This window comes from Lycorma delicatula, chromosome 6 (assembly GCF_047948215.1).
Source record: "Lycorma delicatula isolate Av1 chromosome 6, ASM4794821v1, whole genome shotgun sequence".
Classification (NCBI taxonomy): Eukaryota; Metazoa; Arthropoda; class Insecta; order Hemiptera; family Fulgoridae; genus Lycorma; species Lycorma delicatula.
The window spans coordinates 163349559-163373886 of record NC_134460.1 but is presented as its reverse complement, the minus strand read 5'-3'; the positions used below and the strand labels follow the sequence as shown (position 1 = coordinate 163373886).

The 24328-nt window shown below is 28.8% G+C and overlaps 1 protein-coding gene across 2 annotated transcripts in view; it reads right to left on the bottom strand.

The window, feature by feature from the left end:
- The window catches only part of Spn (protein phosphatase 1 regulatory subunit spinophilin), a 470769-nt gene that overhangs the window by 100168 nt on the left and 346273 nt on the right, over positions 1 to 24328 (bottom strand). For both annotated transcript variants that reach the window (XM_075368965.1, XM_075368964.1), the window contains exons 8-11: positions 21061 to 21125; positions 9716 to 9981; positions 3112 to 3269; positions 1237 to 1359 (exon numbers count right to left, since the gene is read on the bottom strand). In XM_075368965.1, the coding sequence (XP_075225080.1) occupies positions 1237 to 1359; positions 3112 to 3269; positions 9716 to 9981; positions 21061 to 21125 (612 nt within the window). The remainder of the gene's footprint in view (positions 1 to 1236; positions 1360 to 3111; positions 3270 to 9715; positions 9982 to 21060; positions 21126 to 24328) is intronic.

Here is a 24328-nt window from a genome sequence, read left to right as displayed (position 1 = left end):
ACCCAATAAAGTAAACGGCTATCCTACCGGCAACTACAAACTGTAGCACAATGAAATGGATGGAACTATAGTGGAAAATTCTGCAAAACCTACCCAAGAGTAAAGGGATGAAAGAGACATCTATTAAAGTCTCTTAGAAATGGTTTCAGACTGGATTAATGTAATTGCCCAGGAATAAAGTTTGAAGCTTAAACAAAATTGAAAAAACATGATGATTCTTTGAAAGAAAAATAAAATGGTACTAAAAAATAAAGGAAACCAAAAGAAAATTACAAGAAATGTTAAAGATAAACAGTTAATAAACAATAAAATTATATATAGAGTTTCAAAAAACTTAAAAATATTTGAACAAAGATTAATAGAGTATTTTTAAAGAAGGATGGACAATAAAGGAGGTAACCATGGAAAGGATGATGCAAAATGATCAAGAAAGAATGAAAGTTATAAACTTTCAAACTGTGAAGGATAAGTGAAGATTCAAGAACGATATATGAGCTGGAGAATTCTTAAGTAATAGAATTCTTATAAAATTTTCCAATCACAGGTGCTTTTCTTTAATTATAACTTCTATTTCTTTAAACTTCTATTTCAACCGAAACTTGCTGATCTCTCTGAATTTATTTCAGTCCTATTTTCACCAATGACCGCTGATATTTTCTATTATTTATACCTAGTTTATTAATTTATTATATTGCAACTTTTCAATAACAGTTTTCTTCTTTTTTAATCAGTTTTGATATGTAAATTAATTAATTCTATTTTTTATAAGTTCTTAAATTAAATTATATGTGCTTTTGAAATTAGTTACAACTTAATTAAGTAAAAAATTGCATGACTGGAATTGTGAATTCAGATTACACAATACCTAATAAGCACTTCAGTTATTAGGCCTACTGTATAGCCACTGAACAACAAACCTAGTCTCCATGTCAGTCCATAGGCAGTCCTATATCATAACAAGGATACTACAATAACACTGCAGATCCTGCAGCATGACCTAACCGGAGACACACACAGAACCCAAAATGAGTAAACAGGATCAAAATTAGGAAAAAAGGAGGTGGGAGAGAAAAAAGGGCGATCTGTTCTTGAAGGAACTGCAATACAATACCCACAGGGAAAATACCCACTCCAAACAGCATGTGCTACCCCACTCATAATCCCTCAGGAGATCAGGGCAACTCCCAGGGTAGTTAAAGTTTGAAATTAATTAAAGTTCAAGACAGTACAAATTACCTGTCACCAAGATTAAAAAGGACAGGTTTTATATCAATTTCTTCAGACCTAACACTCAATTCATCGAGCCGTCTAAGCAATGCTTCTTCTTCTTCTTGTAAACTCAATCCAGTAGAGTCATTACTAAAATGAGCAAAAGACAAACAAGAAATATTTAAATACACTTAATATCATATAATAAAGAGCATGCTTTTCATTTACATACAAAAGAAACACAGCTTCAAAAAGCAGAAAAAGGTAATATCAACACTTGTAAACGTACTTAAAAAATATGCATCATAAATTAAACATTACAGTTGATTAAGAATAAAATTTCTAGAATTCCACTTTAATAAAAAACAAATATTTTCAAATTCTTCTTTTACGTACATTCAAACCACCTGATCATACATAAACTCTCAGCATCTGACAAATGAACATTTTTGTTACATCAAAAAGAATTTTAGTTTAGTTTAAAATGAAGTAACATTTTTGTTGCATGTTTTGGTCAGTTTTATAATAAATAAAAATCTAATTTTTAAACTTTTGTTTTAACTTTCATTTGACTTAAAGATTTTTTCAAAATTAAATCTTTACAAATTTTTTAATAAATTTGTATTTATTTACTGACATGTAAACAAAGTAAATTTATACTAAATCTAGAAAAATATTGTTTTACTGTAATATACTGTATGTAAATTTATAATAACTCTAGAAAAATATTGTTTTATTGTAATAAAATGCATAAACTGTATACCTTTACAAGGGGCAATGATAAATGTGTACAAAGTCAAAGGACGACACAAAGTTGAGATTCCTAGCTGCACATCTGCTTGGAGTGTACAACAACTTGTCAGTTTCATTTATAATTCTGTTATGGACAATCACTTGAAGAGTAAAATTACACAGGAAACTAAAGCCAACTCAAATATTATGGTGAGTCAGTACATCAAGCAGAAGAGTTTACAAGTAGTTTGGTTATTTTCAAAGTGGTCAAATGAGAACAAACAATACTGAATGTTGCAAGTGGCCTGTTGAGATTATAATAATTACAACTGATGTAGTAGACGATATTGAAAAAATTTGTGGTATGGTTGGTGATGTAAGATAGAAGTGAAAGCACTTGGAAATACTATGACAATATCCACCTCAAATGAAGAGATAGATGTCATATTTTACAAGAATATTTATGTATATGAAATTTTCCAACAAGATGGGTACTTTTTACCTCATAACCAATCAAAAGCATAAATGAGTAAACATTTTTAAACACAGATTGGGGATACTTAAACATGATAAAAAAAAAGTTTTCACAAAATTTCATAACTATGAAATGTGGATACAGTATTTCTGACCCGAAATCGAGGAACAGTTAAAACCAATGGCTTGCAATTGTCATACTCTCTCCAAAAATGATGAAAACCATCCCATCATTAGCAGGAAAGATGATGGTCCCTGTCTTTTGGGAAACTCATGGCATAATCTTCACTGACTTTCTGGAGAAGGGTAAGACAACGACCAGAAAATGTTATGTATCTTTGCAGAATTAAGTAAATGAGGAAGTAAAGAAAAAGGATGAGATTTGACAAACAAAAGATTCTTTTTCACAGAGATAAAAAAACAAATGTTATGACAGCAAAATCATTCTATTTATGCAACAAAATTCTTCTGTATCAACAGAATAAATTCTGTTATTTATGCAACAAAATTCTTCTGTATCTCCTCTGATTCCCAAATTTACCATCTTCAGATAGTAATCTGTTTTCAAAGATGAAGATGTGACTCATTAGGAACAAATTTAAGCAATATGAAGTTATTGTCAAAATATCTGCTCACATCCACTCACACTATATTTATTGTTATTTAATTAAAAATACTGAATTCATTTTTATTTACCTTAAGAGAATGTTATCAGTGACATCCAATTCATCCAATACAGAAGAACTGGTAACAGTAGCCGGTTGGAAATGATAGACTCCATCTGCTGAAGGACTATGGCTATTATCACCCTTTTTAATATTGTCATCATTTTGGCCACTACTAAATTTATAACTCTGTAACATAAAATAACACAAAAACAATTTTCAAAATAGCGGTAATATAAGAAATTTGATTAAATTTACACCAATAAATTAATCTTGATCAAACTTGACATCTTTTATACGCTAGAAAATTTCCATTTCACATTCTGATGCAAAAAAGTTATTAAGTTTATGTATAACATAAACTTAATTTGGTTTATAAATTAAATCATCTACAAAATTAAATTAGCACGCTTATGTAATGGGCTAATTTAACAATATGGGGCTTAAAAAAAATAATTTCACAATATAATTTTTATTTTAAAGAGAATTATATATGATCTGACTGTTATTTTCTGCCCTTCCTAACACTCTCTCTCTCTAATATTTGTATAGTTGGCATGTTTTTGAGTACCTCCATTCTCAAAAATACTTTTACCATACTCCAAAACATGTCGACTACTTTTTAGACCAAAACGCATCAATTAACAGTACTAGGAAGTAACAATACTAGGAAGGGCAGAAAACAACACTGAAATCAAATATAATAATCCTAACAGAAATATAAAATATTGTGAAAATTTTTAATTACATTTATCTACTAGGTATTGATTTATTTATCGGTAAATGATAGAGAGAAAACGTATTGAATGAAGAAGTAATGAACAAAATTAAAGAAGAAAGAGCACTTAGACAGGATGTACGTAAAAGAAACGCAAATTGGTTGCTACATGTGGTTAGAGGGAGTGGAACTTTCAGTCGTATGTAAGAGTCATTAGAAAGAGAAAGGAAGTGAGGAAGAAGAAGGGTGAATTTAATATACATAAAATGAATTTCTGAAACCGCAAGAAGACAATGGAGAATACTTGGAACAGGGATAGTTGGAGACAGCAGTGACATAATGGTCCTGCTGCCAGGCAGAACATCTGATAATGATGGTTTATTTATTTATAATTATACAGTACAATTTTTATTTTTAAAGAAAATCACACTTATTTATTAGACATCGGTTCACAGACTGAATTATGGAAATAATAAAAAATCTCATATGAACAACACACAACTTCCTTGTACAGCTATTAAATTACATTTACACATTTTTTTAAAATGAAAAATACATAAAATTTGATTTCATTAAAAACTTCTGATATTTTTTCTTTTTTTTTTTTTATCATTATTATTGAATTACTACTATTCATCGTAAACATTATTTTTACACAAGAGGTTAATAATTATTTATAAATCAATATATTTAATTAAAAATGAAGTTAAAAAAAGGAGTTGAAGTCTGATTCGAACCGACATGCCTTCACCTAAGATCCAAATATTTCATTAATTAAAATTTCATTTGGCTATAACTATGGAACCGTTGAAAATAAGTACCATATGACATATAGCGTTGAAAAGCTTTCGATGAGGACTTATTACTACAGTTAAGAAATAGTTCAACAACCAAATTTTTTTGGATTTTGGGCTTTTTTGGACACTTTTGGTCCAGTTTATTGAAATCAAAAGACAAGGTGCACAAATAGATGTTATAACAGTCCTAAATACCAAATTTTAACAATCTACGGCTAATCATTTTTGAGTTACGTGAGATTCATATGAAGGTATAGATGTCATGCCGAAACTAGTCAAAATGGATTCAGGGATGGTCAAAATGGCTATTTCCGTTGAAATCTGAAGATTGGAATTTTTCGCAATCACAATACACTTCCTTTACTTTGTACAAGGAAGTAAAAAAGAAACTTAAATTTTCAATATCTTGTTCAACACATATGCTCAAGTAGGTTTTTCATTAACAGCTTCTGAACTGAGAATTATTTTGTAGTCATTTTTTAATATTTAGCAACATTTTGTATTTACTCATCATTATTTCTTATGGTTATATTTTAAATAATTAATATGAACTTTAATCGCATAAATTTTTTATACCTAATAATTATTTGTCTATTCTGTGATGCTGCTATGACCAAGGTTTTACTATGATTTCCCTATATCCAGCCCCAGGCAAATGATGCAGCTGAGTAGATCAATCCGTATGTAACCTATGTAATGTATAATTATGTACCGATCAGAATAAAAGATCTGTACATTTATAACAGTGCTTCGGTGAGCAATTTAAGAGACCTGCATTTGCTGTTTGACGTATGATGTACTATTATATTTATATAATACAAGGCCTGTTCAGAAAATAACCGAACATTTTTAATTACATGCCAATGAAGATATTTAGCGACATGAAGTGGACAGTGTTGTGTTTTACATAACCTCCTCCGTAACCACATGTTCTTGAATTGTTGCTATCTCATTTAGTTTTTGTGTTATTGTTATTTGAGCGCAATGTGTTTAAGTGTTGGCAGCGATTTTTATAACGTGTAATTTTCAGAAGCAACAATACAATGTAAAATTTTGCGTGAAACCGGGGAAAACTTTCACAGAAACATTTCAACTTTCAAAACAAGCTTGCAGAGATGATCCTCTGGATCATGCGCAATGATACGAATGTTTTATATGATTTAAAAGCGGTCATCAGTCAATCCGATCATGAAGGCCTTCGACTTCAACTGACGACACCCATGTTCAGAAAATCAATGATCTGGTGCGAGCAAATTTCAGACAACTTTCAGAAGACATTAGCATCTCAACTGGATCATGCGATGGCATTTTGACTGAAAAACTGAATGCGCATCGATTTGCAGCAAAGTTTGTTTCACATTTGATAACTGAACAGCAGAAAGAACATCGAGTGGATATTTGTCAATGACATTGCAACATTCACGCAAAGGATCATAATGGGAGATGAAAGTCGGGTTTACGGCTACAACACCGAGATAAAAGTTCAATTATCACAATGGATTAGCCAAGAATCTCCACGACTCAAGAAAGCATGTCAATCTTGACCTGATGTCAAAGTGATGATCTTTGTTTAATCGATTGTAATTGAATTATGCATTTTGAATTCTTGCCGCAAGGTGAAACAGTGAGCTGTGCATACTATCAAGGCGTTTTACAATGGTTATGTGAAAAAATTTGCAAAAAGAGACCAGATTTGTGGTGAGACAACTCATGGTTCCTTCAGCATGACAACGGGCCTGCACACTCAGCTTTTGTCAATTTGTCAGTTTTGTGCCAAAAATCGCATGACTCTCCTACCTCAGCTTCCCTACTAGTCAGACTTGGCTCCTTGCAATTTTTTCTTATTTCCAAAATTAAAATCGGCAATGAAAGGATGCCATATTCAGACTATTGATGACATTAAAGCAAATTCGTCACGGACCTTAAAGGCCATTTCAAATGAATCTATCCAGGACTGCTTCATGAAATGGGAACACCACTGAGAAAAGTGTGTGAATAGGAAAGGGGATTACTTTGAAGGGGAAAAGGGCCAATAATCTGTAAAATTAATAATAAAGATTAAAAAAATAAAGTTCGGTTATTTTCTAAACTGACCTAGTATGTATTATATTTAATGAAAATTAAAGATTGCAATCGTTTGAATTTTGATTGTTGTTCAAAATTTTTAATTTTTAATCAGACATTACCTATTCTTTTATTTAAGACATAATGCTGTTTCATTAATTACATTTCATGTTTTACAAATAAGTGTTTTTAGATTTATTTATTTTGTAGGAATTTTCAAAAATTCAAAGGACAGAAGCGTACAGGGAGATTTATATGTATATATAAATTTTTGCAGTAATGTAATGGATATTTTCTACTCACATTTATCAATAAAGAATGATATATACATACTGGTATGCTATAATAGCTATCATCAACTTTTTATTTTAATTATAAATGATACATTCATTTTTTATCTATTCTTAATCCCAAAATATTTGCATTTATAATAAATTAAAATCCCATCATTTTTACTTTTAAAATAATATGATGTCTACAATCATTTCAAAACATATATATATATATAAAAATTTAAGGTATCAAAAAACTATTTAAAAAACTGGGAGAGAGAGCAAAACAACATTTTTAAAATGCCCGCAAATTTGTTCAAAATCAGATGTTCAAAAGCAAAGACAGGATGATCTCTAAAGCAAACATGTAATAATTTTAACTGTAGCAGAGGACGCAATGAGCTCCCAGTCAACCACCTAAATAAAAGTTTAGATTAAAAGTCAAAATTTAATTTTATTAAATACATAATAATTACAAGTTTAACGTCATGCAAGTAGACTCTTCTATAGTAGTAAGAAACAATTTAATATTATTTTCCTTGTCAAGACAAAATAATTTTCTAACAAGAAGAAAAGGGAAAGAGTCCTGTGAATAATTTAATCAGTAGTAATAGAACCGTGCTTTCTACAGTGAATCCAAAAAGTCACACAACCTATAACAGACTTAGTAAGGACGATTTTTATTGGGACTGTACTACAGAAGGTCAAACCTCTCCATCTGTGTCAGCAACAAGCACACCCTTTTCACAAGCCCAGTATATATTTATGTGGAACATTAATTAATCATTCAAACTTATTCTGAATGCAAGAGTATTTTTAAGAATACTTTTAGGGCTAATTTTCCTGATAGTGTAGTACCAAATGATTTATTATTTTTCATTTAGTATCTAGATTTTCATGAAACAGAAAATGTAGCTGGTTGTAAACATAGCAGTCAACCGTCAGTGCTACATGAAGGCAGTTTCCATAATGTTAATCAGTTGCTTTTACATTCCCCTTAAACTTATTTTTTTTTTTTTTTTTTGAGGGCGAAAAACGCCTGCGTATTATCAACGCCCAGAATCTTTTTTTTTTATATAAAAAATTAAAGGAATTAAAGCTAATCTAAAAGATGAATAAAACTTACAACTAATATCACAGATAAAAACTAAAATAAAAACAAAATTAAATAGAATTTTACAAAGTCCGAGATGGGTGTAAAGGGCCCATTCTCGGATAACTAAAAGACTAAAAGGAAAACTAAAACCATAAAGGATCTAACATAAAACTTAAAACTAGGTTAAAAACCAAAATAACAAAATTAAATAAAACTTAAAACTAACACAAATTATATAATTAAAGCAAGGTTAAAAACAAAAATTAAAAAAGTGAAATAAAACTTAAAACTAACATTACTAAAATCTTACAACTAATATCACAGACAGAGTCTTTAAAACATAAAAGTAAAAATAACTATAAAAAAATTTAACAAATTCCGATAGGGAGTGTAAAAGGCTCCCTAATCGGATAAAAAAATTAAAAACAGAATCAACAAAATAAAAAAACAAACTTATTAAAAACTCTTCCAGTATTAAAAAATATACACAACAATATTAAATTTTTTGTATTAACCCGGCACTACGCAAAAATAGAAACATCCAGGTTAAAATTTCATTATCATTGCACAAGACACCACGGATGTTTCTGGGTAGATTAAATTTACGATGCAACGCCGCATAACATATGCAATCCACGAGTATGTGGCGCACAGTCATGCAGCAGTTGCATCGTTCGCATAGGGGTGTGTGTCCTCCTGACATCAGGTACTCGTGTATCACCCTCATATGTCCTATCCGCAATCGACAGAGTACTACTTGCTCACGCCGAGTTTTTCTGCATGAGGAGCCCCATGGCAACACAGAATCTTTAATCTGCCGGAGTTTATTATCAACAGTAGCCATCCAGTCACTTTGCTCTTAGTGAATGTTTTACATAATTAATAAAATCAGACCCTTAAACTTATGTTAAATTTGAGTATTGTGAGAACTTAGAAAAAAACAGACTTTAACTGACAACTTCAATACAGTAAGCGGTTCCAAAATTTCACTTCAGGTGTGCAGCTGTATGTGTTATAGAAAATGTTTATTATTCAGAGGGAATATAATTTTATCTTTCTGGATAGATTAAGAGCCAAAGCAATATAAGATAGAAGAAACCAAAGAACAAAATTACTGGTAACAGCAAGATGTGCTACATGCCATTGCCAATTCAACTAGGAATGAATATTTTAATTTTTCAATGATTGTGCAATTTTCCATAGACTATGGTCTTCACAATACCCACAGATCTCTCACTAACAAAATTTTATTTATGACATTATCTGAAAGTTACTATTTTTAAGAACAGTCCATGAATTGTAACAAAATATCAGGCAGCATCTTTAACAACAGTGCAGGTACTCTAAGGAAAGTTGCAATGAACATGAAGAAACAAGTTGATTCCTGCATCAATGCTGAAGTTGCATATTTTGAACATTTATTGTGACATGTAAATGGAAAAAATTAAAAATATAGTTTCCTGAATAATATAATTAAATTATGTCATTTAATGAACACAGTTTGTTTTACTCGTGAATCAACACTATTCGTGTTGTACTTTAATGATTGTGTTGTTTTACATATTCAATATATGAATATAGATATTTTATCTTAATAATGCATGTAAAAACAAATAAACTACTTTATTTCTAAAAATTATTGTCGCATAATTATAATAGTAAATAATAACAGGATTTAGAATACTTACAGGTTGTTTAGAAGGGGTGATGAGAGGTGAAGTTGAGCTAGTAGTATTACTAATACCGATATTACTATTATCATCACTTCTACAATGAGTTGGCTGTTGTTTATCTAATACCATTTGTACTGAAGATGATAATGAGGAAGGAGAAATTTTCTTTCTTTTACTTTCCTGACTTGTCTTGATGTTATCTAATAGAAATTCCTGATTTTCAACATCATCATCTTCATCTTCTCTTAGTCGTTTTTCGCCTTCACATTCAACAGTTCGACCTAATATTAAGAAAAAGAAAAAAAGATATAGATAGTAAAAAAATTAGTATAAATAATTAAATTATTTTTACTTATCAATTTTACAGTTTTATCCTTGGAATGTATAAAATGTCCAACCTGAGTCTGACTTTTTTAACAGATGAATCTTCTAATATATACACTATATGCGCATTAAAAATACTCTTAAAGGAAAAAGAACATTTTTATATAGTTTTATTAAACAAATTCAATTCCTAAAGGAAATTTACAATAAATTCAATCTGTGATGAAAGAGATATACTTTGAAAAATGATATATTTAATTATTGACAACAAGAAGAGTAAAAAAAATTAGATATTAATTTAAAAAAATTCAGCTTTTTAAACACAATTTAATAAAATCAAAAAGAAAATTCAAAAAATACAGTTCACAAAAAAGATAAAAAAAAGGCACCCAAACATCTTACCATAAGATATGATAAAATCAAGAGCTGACAGCTTCAAGTACCTTAAAGAAATAATGCAGCCCAAAGGACTGAATGAAGAAGCCAGCAAAGCCGTGATACAAAAACTGAGTTTAAAAACCATGATAAAAAGCTGAGTTGATACAAAAGCTGAGATGAAAAAGTGAGTTGTGATAAAACTTACAAAAGCTTATAGAATGATCAAGAAGAATATATATAAAACAAGAAACAAATCATAAGAATGAAGAAACTGAGGCATTAAAAATCAGAGGCAAGAACTGAGATACTGCACATGACCAAATGCATAAACTTAGACTAGGAAGAAATAAATAAACTTGAAAACAGAAGAGAAAACATTGAGGAAAATAGTAGAAGCTGGTCAGAAACTACAGAAAAACTATGAATTTTATCAGAAGGTAGACAAACTATCAAGTGCAATTAGAAAATACAGACTTCCCTTCTATCGACATTTGATGAGAATGGACAAAAACAGACTAACCAATGAAGCAACAGAAAGATATCTACCAAGCGGTTTAAACAGATCAAAAAACATCTAAAAGAAGCAAAGATAGAAATCACAAACAGAGACATTTGAATTCAAAAACTGAAAACATGTAAAGAATTCACATGTTTTGAATTCCAGAAGAACAGAATAAACCCAGAAAAGATGAGAACAGTCATGCAAAATAAAAGATTACTGGGAACAAAAGAAAAGAGATGCCGTAAGTGAAATTATTTATCGTGGTCCTACAGAGATCAATGGCGATTAAAATAAAAAGACCTCAACAAAAAGATTTTAATAAAACTGTATAATTAAAAAAAAAAAAATATTGCATAATAATACAGAATGAGTTACTTAAAATAGCAAAAAAAACAACTGTCTGGATGATCATCCTGAGATATGGCATTCCCCAAAACCAGCACGAAATATAGTTTTTACCATAATCTTTTCCAATTACTGATTTTTCAGTTAAATAACAATAATAATAATACTTATTAAATTATAATACTTAGAAGAATTTTGACAAATAATGAACAGAATGGTTAAAGTAATGAAAAACTACTATAATTTATAGTAGCAACAAAATCTTGATACAGAAGGTATACAACATCTAATGTTTACAAAAATGCTAATTCTTAGTTTATTATAAGCAGAATCAAAATCAGCTTTAATATTTTTAAAAGTATCACGTATAGTAATTAAATGTTCTTTAAAAGTCTGGGAAAAAATCATAAAACTATCGGTATACTACACACATATAAAAGATTAAGCCAAAGATAGTCACTGAGAAATATAACAATGAATTGTAAACTTAGATCTAGTCAGAAAAAAAATTAATTTACCTGAGTATGTACAGCAGAATGCTCGAAGACACATATTTTTTAAACAATATCACAGAAAAATAATAATAACAATGGTTAATACAATAAGGAATGTATAGATTAATTTATCAAAAAAAAAAACCCCAAAGTTTAATTATTCTTTACTTTGTTTCACCATGTTATATTTTTAAAATAAATATATTTTAATGAAACAAAGAATAGACTACATTAAATGTAAGCAATAACCTAAAATGTGTAACAATTATAAAAAATTCTGTCAAAAAATACCACATACAATCAAATTAACACATAAGGAAAAATAAATAAATAAACATTCAGAATAACGAATGGACAGTGGATTGGACTAAACTGGGAAAGATAAAAATACCTATGCTAAGCCGAATCTACATTAACACAGGCTGACAAATGAAAGAAAGAAAAGAAGAGGAGTAAGGGAATGATGAAACTGTTCCAGATGTTAATTGGCTACTTGCCACAATTTGTTTACAAAATAAAGCACCACCAAGCACATATCCTAACCTATGTGTCTATACCGCTTCCAGCCCATTAACTCAAAGAAGAGCATGGAATTTTCATTCCAGTATACACCTGTCCGTCTCGCCATCTTATATATTACATATCTGGCACTCTCTTGCCAGTAACATCAAATACTAAAAGCTAACTGGCTGATGCACAGTGCTTTTACAACACTTTTTATTCAACATCTCTTACAAATCCAATTATAATATAATTAATTGTGAGGAGAATATACTGTGAGAAATTTATTTAATATTCATAAAAAACTGAATAGAACAAATGATTTTTTGCAATGCAATATTATATTTTAACAGAAAATTCATATTCTCGCAAAAACTGGTTTTACCGCCAAACCGTACAAGAAATTTAGCATTTGTCTAAGTAAATAAAACTAAAGTATTTGTCTGAACATTCCACATTTTTAGTTTTAACAATCTTTTACAGATTTATTATACAGAGATGATTTGTTGCATTTTTTAATTTTTTTCTAGTAATCTGTAATAATTTGATTACCACTGATCTAATATAAGTAAAAAAGGTATCACCATTAAAAAACCTTGATCATCAAAAGGTATTGTTTAATACCATTACACAGCATTAAAAAATATACCAAACAATACTGACCACTTAATTAAAAATAGTTTTCTCCAGTTCTTGCACATATTAAATTATATCAAAGCTTTTTGAATTATTAAGATAAAATCAACCTGCTCAAACTTTAAAGAACAATTTTTTTTTTTGGGGGGGGGGAAATTTCAAATCTGGGTTTCACCTCATTCTTAATGAAAAATAGTTATCTTCATTTTTGAATTCCTCATAGGAATAAATTACTGTCATTTTACACAATTCTAATTGAAAGCTTAAATTTATCTTAAGATAATCTAACCGTAATTTTTCTGGTCAGATTGCTTTTTTTTTTTAACCTCCGGGACCACCATTAGGTATTGCTTCAGAGGATAAGATGAATGATTTGTAGCGTGTGTGAAAATGCCATGCCTGACCAGGATTCAAACCCAGGACCTCTGGATGAAAGATTGATATGCTACCACTCGCACCATGGAGGCTGGTTGATCAGATTGCCTACCTCAACGTAACGCACACCTCTAATATAGATTGGATGAGATAAAAAATTTTTTCAAGAAAGATAAAGGAGATACTGTGAACCTTAAACCGATCAAATAGATATCCTTTCACGAATAATGTTTTAAGGCAGGGGATAACTGTTCAATGTTCTTACGACAGATAACTTTCATAAACAAATTTATAAGTCTAAAAAGCTATTAGATATTGGTCCTTTATTATTTTCCCGCAATAAAGTTTCTGAAAAATTTGAGATACGTTTAAAAATGTTTTTCAATTAAATAACGATTTTTAAAACAAAAACTCTGATGTGGACACCACATGATTTTCTTATACGCCTATTAAATCACATATACACTTTTTTGCTGCACTTCATTTAAACTTATTTCATTTGAAAGTGTGATACGATCCTCCAATTCATTAATAAAGTGGATAGTTACACAATTGCATTGTTTGTGGTGGACACTACATTACATCACATTTTTTTGTGGTGTCATCAGTATTTCATATTAGTTTATCTATTAATTTTGTTTCACATTGCTCAAGTAGATACGTGGTGCATGTGAGAACATGTCAGATCCAACACTGGTTCGAATCCAACTTCATATACATAAATTTCTTTTTAACTTTTTTTTTTTTTTAATTTAAATATATTGATTTATTAATAATTATTAACCTCTGATTGTAATTTTTTTTTAATTAAAATGAAAAGTACATTAAATTTTATTTCATTAACAACTTCTGATTTAAAAATTTTTTTTTGTATTGTTATTATTGAATTATTATCTATTGTTAATTTTTTTTTACAATCAGAGGTTAATAATTATTAATAAATCAATGTATTTAAATTAAAAAAAAAAAAATTGTTTAAATATATGTATGAAGTTGGATTCGAACCAATGTACCTTCCCCTTGTAAGATCCAAATATTTCATTAATTAAAATTTTATTTGGTTATAACTCTGGAACCAATGAAAATAAGTATCACTTATGATGTATTGTTGAAAAGCTCTCAACGAGGGCTTATTACTGCACTTAAGAAAGAGTCCAAAATCCAAATTTATATAGAGGTCTGACTGTATATGCATTTTTGGCCCAGTCAATTGTAATCAAAAGGGGAAGTGCACAACTAGATGTTACAACAGTCCTAAATACAAAATTTCAACATGCTACGGCTAATCATCTTTGAGTTATGCGAGATACATATATACTTAGACATCACGCTGAAACTAGTCAAAATGGATCAGGGATGGTAAAAATGGATATTTCTGTTGAATTCTGAAAGCCAACATTTTTCGTGATTACAGTACTTCCTTTACTTCATACAAGGAAGTAAAAATAGATTATCCAGCAATGGGTAACCAACCTCCTAACTGATACATGGATACATATGTGACATATTTTTTTCTATTTTTGATAATTTTTATCACATTAAAAGTTTAAACTAAATCAACAAAAAAATCAAATTTATGCACAAAATTGAAAATAAATAAGATGTAACAATTTTTTTTAAATTAAAAATAATCTGTAAAAGTAACAAAATCACATTTCATATATACTGTGAAAAAGCACACACATAGAGAGGTATATTTGATTCAATGATATTTTTCATTCTATGCGACATAAGATGGAAGATTTTTATCACAGAGAAATGGGTTTTATTAAGAATACAGCTTAGCCAGTGATTCTTAAAAATTTTTTTGTTTCTCGGCCACCTTGCGAAATCCAGATTTTCCAAGGTACCCATGTCAAATTTCAACAATAACAATTAGAAATAGCCAATAATTTTTTGTAAGCATTAGGCAAAAATAAAATGCATTTTAGATCACAATAATTGTAATTAACTAATTCTACAACATTGAATTAAAGATGGAAATAAAGAAAATTGTGTAATATTTCACAGCACTCTATGAGGAAGTCGTGGCACACCGCCCTGGTGTGCCCTACCAAGGGACATCTTTGAGAACCATCGGCTTAGCTCAATAATACAGTATTGACAGCATACAGTAAAGAATTGAAAAAAAATTTAGAAAATGCAGCAAAACAATTTTATTTCAGAAAGTAAAAAAAACTGTAAAGAGAATGGATCAAGGAAAGCGTGGAAAAATGCATGCGACAATAAAAGATATTCCGCATAGTAACAAGATAAGAAATATTTCTTTAAATCACAATTTTAACGTTACTTTGGCTACATCTGAAAATTGACCTATCTTATAAATAAAGATAAACTAAATCTGTCCAGCACTTATAAAGTGACTTATAAAGAAAATAACTGCAATTTGGGGCACATAGAACAAACAAAAAGAAAGACAAAAACCAGAATAAAAGAGCACTTGGGTTATTATAAGCACAGAAAACCAGAGAAATCAGTTTTAATCAACCATTACAGGAAACTGATCACAAAATTGGAAGAAACTAGTTTTAAAATACATACATAATAAACGGGAATTACATAGACAACTTAGTTATCAATTGTAAAGATGAAAGTTCTTTGCTAAATTATAAAGAATAAATATCAAATAGTGCCTTTGAGTTTTTATAAATTCATAAAAAAAAATATGAAAGTTTATAATGCTAAGAAGATTAAAAAGTTATACTTCCCTTAAAGTTTGTTTAACGAAGCGGATATCTGTTTGACTGGTTTAAAAGGTTCATTACCTTTCTTGAGATAAGTTTCATCTACCTTACAAAAGAGACATGCACTAAGATGTGGGCAATCTAAACTGGAGGTTTCAGTGATTTAAATATTTTTAAGGTAAATCTAAATTTATGCTTTCTGTATGGATTAGCTAAAATGACAACAGTTGTTCATATCTTTAACTCTTATCCAAAAAAGTACTGTTAAAATAATCATTTTATAGAACTTTGCAAGTAATGTTTATTATTGTTTATTAATACTTATTACTTCTCATTATTCACTTACTTATTACATTTCATTACTTATTTTCTTACAGATACTTTTCCTTAGTGACTGAGCCCTAATGATGTATTGTTTTACTATATAAATGGCCATCCATTTTTAAATTTTAATTAAAATTATTAACTGTTTTTGAATGTCATTTAGTTCTCGAATTTATTTTCATAATCGTTCACTGTAGTTCCTTATTTGCACATAGTGAAGTTACTATATTGTTACTGATAAAGAAAGTTTCCAACTATTTTTTACATATGTATTTAAAATTCTCATTATATATAATTAGCTAATTTTGTGACAAATTTCCAGTGATGGAATCTTGTAATGTTGGGCTTTAGCTGATTTCTTTTGAGCCAAGTACGCCTTTAATATAATTAATTGTAATCTTTCTTTTACTTTATCTTACTTATAGATTTTAATTATTTTCTTGGTAAATTAATTTATCTTTTAATACCCACTCTTTCAACAAGTTTTGTTTTGTTCATAAGAACACAGATTTTCTTATACACAGCAATAGAGATATTAAAGTTGTGATTTTTAAAAAAGTAGGCAGGCAACATGAACAATTTTTATCTATGCTTTCTCCATTATTCTTATGTAACATTTTTTTGCTGCATTTTTAAATTTCTTTAATGATATTTTTCAGTAGATTTTCAATTTAATTATCTTTGAAATAATTTGGTTTAATCTGTTAACGAAATGTTTAATATGATGAACATCAAACATTTAAGAACCTTTTAAAATCTATAAAAGTTTTTCTCTAAAAGATATTTAATTATAAGACATGAGAATATGAAATAGTGATTTAAGTTCTCTCTACCTTTCCAGTGATAAATTCTTATTTTGCATAGAAGCATGCACTTATATTGTCATGGTGGGTAAGCTAAGCTGGGGAGATTTTAGTAGTTTAGATGTTTTTAATCCAACCTTAAATTTTTGGTTGTAAATGTATAAAAAAAAGTTTGTATTTTTTACATTTCTTCCACTAACAATATTAGAATATTCCTTTGACAATAATATTTCATTAGAATACTACAATAAACAACAACAACAACAACAACAATAATAATAATAATAATAATAATAACAATAACAAGAATTAACAATAAAAAATAATTTATTGTTAATAAATATTTATTAATAACAAATATTTTATTTATTTACCGAATATTTATTAATATTCGGTAAATAAAAACTCACAACAATCATCCTGAGATAAGTAATTACCAATCACACAAACATTTCTGAACAGATAAAATGCTTAATTTAATTTATATTGAAAATTAAAAAAAACTATTACTTCTTTTATTACACAACTACCCAAAAAGGAATGTAAAATGTAATTAGGGTGTTTGTTTGTTTGTTCCACTGTAGCAGCTCAACTGCTGAACCAATTTAGATGTATGACCTCACATTGGGATCCTTACATTACCAGGAATGTCATAAGCTATATAAATATTTAAAAATTTGAAAACTCTATCAGATGAATGAGTCATTTTTTAATAACTCGCATCTCAACACTTCATTCTCAACGATTTGGAAACCTCATATCTCATATGTGTGAAGTTGTCTTACTAGCGTTTTATGCAACTACCCAAAAGGAAGTATAATGTATTTAGACTGTATGTATATATGTATATTTTTTCCACCATAGCAGCTCAATGGCTGAACCATTTAGATGTATGACCCCGCATTGGAATCCTTATACCAGGAGTATATAATATAGGGTTATATATAGTGTATGTATGTAATAGGTATGTAATAGTGTATAGGTATGTAATATAGGGCTATATATAATATACAGAGTATTTCATGAGGAATCTTCAATACTTTACAGGCATATTCTGCTTATCAAAACAATGAAAAAAGTTCATATAAACATAGGTCTAGAAACGCTTCATTAGCAAGTTACAGCTAGCGAAAGATTTTGCCTGGATCTCAGTTCTCCCACTGCAATGAGTTGTACTGAAATTTTTTGGAACTATTTGGGAATGTTTCCACCCATTTGGGAATGTTTCATTAAGATGCTGAGTTACACGGCGATCAAAATGTGCTGGGGCTCCATCATGTTGGAAATATGTAACTCTTCGCATTACCAGTGGAACATCCTCTAAATGTATAGGAAGTTCATTTTGAAGAAAAATGTATAGGCTTCCCACACAGTCAACGATTAAGGATATAAGGTCTGATCAGAATATTTCCTATTATACCGCACCAGACATTAATAGAAAACTGACATTGGTAGTTTGATTCTGAGGAAGCATGCGGATTGGTGTCATTCAAAATATGATTTCTTGAATTATTTATACCGTTATGTGTAAATGTCGCATCATCAAAAAAATTATTTGAGTTTCTAATACATTGTTATGCAGTAACCAACGGCAGAAATTAATTCTCTGATAGTAATCATGTTCTTCTAGATGTCGTACACGCTGAAGATAGTACGGATAAAGATGTTCACAGCATAATGTTCTCCATATGCTAACAAGTGGAATATGTACATACGCAGATAATCTTCATGTCTTGTTGAAGGACTTCACTGTATCATAGGCAATATATGTTCATGACTGTTGTGTTCCCATTCAGAATGTAATACAAATGACCCGCATTCTTTCAGTTTTCTGTGACTATCTGTAAATGCCTGTCTGCTGGGAGTAATTCAATTAGGAAATCTTATACGATATTAGTCAACAACTTCATAAGCATTACCGTTGCAGAACCTACAGGCAAAATGTACAGTATATTTGCATATTCCTCGTTCGTAAATCTATATGGCATTTTTCACCGTTATTGCAAATCAACTTTGACTTAAAGAACACAATAAAATAAAAAATTAAAATTAAATAAATATGAATGTTATTACACCAAACATACTTAGTACTTAACAATTGATACTGTTCTCGGTATTATTTTAGGTTTGAACTTCATTAAAACCAAACATTAGCACAACAATGTGTAAAAACATAACCGATAACTTTTGCAATGGATCATACAGATGGCTCCTATGTAAATAGATCAACACTGCTAGTGGGACACAAATGCCTTAAAAATATTAACTGTTTTCCAACCGCAACTACAGTTAAGCCAGCTAGTTATATTTAGTTGTGTTGGTTTTCAATAAAAACGAATTTGAAAACATCGTGTTCAGTGTTCACTGACGTCAGTTACATCACTTTTTTAAGAATTAAATTCTCTACAAGTTTTGTAGAAAACATTTATGCATTTATTACTTACTTAAGAAAGTTATTTTAAGTTAAATATTAAAAAGTTGTTTTCTGGATCCCTAATTTTGGGTTTTAAGTCAGGTATCTTAAGAACTAAAGGAGATACAGTTTTAGGACGTATTTTATTGAATCTTTCAGGTCAAAAACCATAGAAAACCATTAATTCTGCCTCCAGATTAACATCCAAAAAATTTCAGTACGACCTCATTTCACTGTAGGAGCTGAGACCTATATTTATATGAACTTAAATCATTGTTTTGATAAGCGGGATATGCCTGTAAAGTATTGCAGATTCCTTTTGAAACATTCTATATATATGTTTAAATACATTTAAAAAATCTAAATAAAAATTATACTACATACAAAATTGTCACCCGTACACTCTCTAATTATCCTATAAAATTATTAAAGAGCAATGTTTCTTTTGGCAACCGTGTTTTATAATTTTTAATATTTATCTCTTGTTTATTTATTTATTATTTTTTTTTTTTAATACTTTTATTTATAGTCACATCTACAATTAAAGTCATTACCGACTTATCAGTATAATGTAACTGAACCGGTAAATATATAATATTGAACAAACTCAGGCCGACCATTCTGGAGACATGCATTTAATTGAAACTCAACCACCAAAGAACACCAGTATCCATGATCTAATATTCAAATCTGAATAAAAGGCACTACCTTTATTAGGATTTGAACCTGAGAACTTTGACTTCAAAATCAGCTAATTTATGGCAAGTTTACCACTACACTACACCCGGTGGGTTTATTTATTTTTTTATTTACATAATTTATTTATAAGTATTAAATTAATTCATAATTTATTAATTAATTATTTATTTATTTTTCATTTACATTTCCTAAGTATCTACCGATTTTTATTTAACAATAAAAAGATCTGAAAAGTAATCTAGTTTTAGATTTTAAGAGTTAAAAAAAGGCTATTTACTGTTTTCCAGTTTATACTGTTGTTTATTAATGATCTAAAAATAAACTGCATATATTTAAAAAAATTTTAATTTATAAAATCATGACTAAATTTAATATTTAATTTTTGTAAAGAAATTCATTAAAATAAAAAAACGTTTTTAAAATATTTCTAAACATCTAGTAATAATCTAATTAGGATATAATAAATTTAATAAAAAAATGATTAGTAATTAAACAATATGGATATAAAATTAAAAAAAGAAAGATCAATAGAAAACATTATGCGGGTAGAAGTCTTGAAAAAAAATCCTACGTTAAAAGGTTAATGTAAGAAAAATTAAAAACTAATTTTACAAACTTTGAATCTTATTGTACTGCCGATTTAAATCTCTACGATCTTGTATTAGGTCAGTAAATAAACTCAAAACGATCATCATGAGATAAGTAATTACCAATCAAAATGATATTTATGAACTTAAATAAAGATTAAAAATTAAAAAATATTAACAAAACTGCAGTCGATACGTAAATGAAATTACACTTTTAAATTGGAAATTTATAAAACAACAATCATCAAAAATATTTAAACAGATGATTGTAAGAAAGAAACACTGATATACTTACCAGAAGGAGAAGTCGAATTACTTTGTTCTTTTTCTGGTGAAGTAGGAGCAGAATAAGGAGGTGAACTGAAAAGTAAACAAAACATGTAATATTATATGAATACTTATCTCTTTACTCTATCATACATAGTTTTTTCATTTCTTCACTAAACAAATAGTAATTCTACTTCCATGAGCTTATATTAACCCTTTAATTAGACAGGAACAGTTTTAACAATTTTGAACTAGCACTTATAGCTGCAGGTTCAGGTTAATTTCTTATTTCAAAACTACTTCATTCTTACCATCTGCATTCAGCCATCCATTCAAAAATTAATTTTAAAAAAATTATAAAATCAAGGGTATTATAAATATTTTTGAAAAATGTCGACATGATTTCAAAAATGTATTATAGTTTTTGTAGCTGACAATATTGTATGACTAATCAATGTAGTAAAATATTTATTTAACTTCTATTTTTATCTGTATAAAAGGACAATATTTTACAGTATGTAACTTTTACAAAAAAAGTATTTTAACAAGAACTAATTAAACAAAAGCAAACTTGAGAATTTTAATTATCAGTTATGAAACAGGTATTCCATTTTTTCTTAATTACTATTAGTTATCAATACAATTAATATGCACCCTCTATGTAATATTGTCTATGTGCTACTAAGAATATCAGAAACAGATTAATTAAAAAGTAATTTACTAAATACTACGCATGAATCTACCATTATGTATTTGATACATATATTTATAAAAATAAGAATCACAGAAAAATGATTATGACAAGCACAAAACAGTTTCATTCAACATAGACAGTAAATTTCCGAAAATGAATCTACTATTGTATAATTATTATGATTTACCAAGAATATGATTTATTATAAAACAAAATTTTATAATAGAACTATCACTTGTCAGAGTTAAAAACATTTTTGTTTAATCTTCATTTAGGATAATTTGACTTACAAATATGTGAAACAAAGTGGTCTATCTGTATATTTATATTTTGTTGTAAAATTCCCTAGTTTGTTAATCCTTACATAGAAAACAGAATCTCTGTACTACACAAAAGACAAGAGTTTTCACCCCAATTGTTACCAAATGATGTCAGTATGTGTCATAAATGCTGTCAGTGAAGTAGTTTAAACATTAAATATCCTGCAAAATATTTGGATATTTCTGGAATATCACAGAAATCAAATTTCCAATTTATATAATATGGTCATTTGGAAAGTTCTCAGCCTTACGTAGAGGTAGCACAATTATGACCAAATGACTACGGTATTAGTCAAGTATGATACTTAAGAAGATGTGCTGTTAAGTTCCAGACTTGCATTTAGTGACTTGTTTGTGGCAATCAAGTCAACGCAAATAAGTTTTGACATTTTCTGACAAAATGGATAAAATTGAATTTCCATCTGTTATAAAGGTTTTTGTAATAAAAGATTTAACCTCAATAGATATACAAAAAGAGTTATATTCCACTTTAAAGGCTTCTTCCCCTTTGTTTTCAACAATAAAAAAGTGGGGTGCTGAATTTAAACACGGTTACAAAATTCAAAATGCTGTATTATATGATCGACTGAAAGGACATGAGCTTGCTGACATTGCAAACATCTCAACAGATTATGTTCACTACATTTTACAAGATGTTTTGGCTGTGAATCTGCTTTCCACTCAACGGGTGCCATGTTTATTAACAGTTGACCAAAACAGCATTAGACTAAATAGTTCTCATAGGTGTTTAGACTTTAAATGTGATGCCGCTGATTTTCTTCAATATTTTAAAACATTATATGAAACATGGATTCACCATTCCATGCAAGAGATCAAAAAACAGTCTAAACAGTGAGTGGGAGCAATTGAAAATGCATCAAAGAAAGCAAAAACATGGAAAAATCATGGATATGGTTTTTTGGTATTTTCGTTCTGTGGTGCTTCACTAGTGAATCGATTGAAGGATATTATTCAAGTTGAATATCCACATCTGACTATTAATTAAATGCTCTTTCATCACAATAATACACCTGCACAAACATCTCAGGTTGTTGGTACAAAATTCCATGATCTGCATGTTGATATACGTTGCTATATTCACCAGATTTGACTCCCAGCAATTATTTCCTCTTCCCAAACCTGAAGAAATATATTTAGAGGAAGATTCACTTCCAATGATGAAGTCAAAGCTAAGATGACAGCTTATTTTGGTGAGTTGGACAAATCACATTATACTGAAGGTACTGAAGTTGTCGGTCTAAATGTATCAAATTGCAAAGTGCCTATGTTAAAGAATATAAATTTTTGAAAACTCTTGTGTCTTCTTAGGCTAGCCGAGAACTTTCTGAACGGCCCGTGTGTATCATGAGGGTTCCTATCAGAGGAGCAACTCTAAGATTTTAAATAGAATAAAGTATCAATTCTTTAATATTTTATAATGATGTAAATAAATCACGATTTACATAAAAATTTTTTTTTAAATCTTATCTCAAACCTTTTCTTGGTATAATTTCTGTTTTTCTAGTGAGCAGGAATCAAATAATACTGATTTTCTTCTTTTCTAAAGTTATTTGTTTTTTTTCTTTTTAATAATTTAAAAAATTCAAATAAGGTCTTACAATCTTATTAATAAAATATTGTAGTTTTCTATTTAATTTTTTATAAATTTTTTTAAATGTATATTTTATTTTTATAAAATATATCTGATAAAAAAATAATTTTAAACAGAATTATCAATTGATTACCTTTGACAAAGTTTTCTTACATGAAGCTTGTTGGCTTATTAGAAAAAATTATTTACTATATTATAACTATAACATTTGTAGGCAATCTGACATGAGTCACAAATTGTTCACGAAAATGATTAATAAAGAATAAGAAGCATCCTACATCATGCTTTATCAGATGAAATGAGGAGTAAAGTGTTTTCACTGTTTTCTTCTCTAATCTGACTACACTGTTGCATATCAGCATAGATATTCAGTATTACAAGTTACATCTTTCTCTCAATTCTACAGTGAATACATCATTTCTTTTGGCGAAAGGAACTTTGACTAGTACTTCTTGATCTAAGGATTTCACATGTCACAGAAACAGAGATAACTGAGACAGACATTTCCTGTTTAAACTATGAGATTTTATAGCAGGAAATGGATTATTAGCTTACGTTATTACAAAAGTCGATTACTTCTTATAATAAAAAATAAAATCAATATCAAATTAAGATTTAAAAAACTGGATCTCAAACATGAGTCCATGAGTATATACTCGACTAATATATT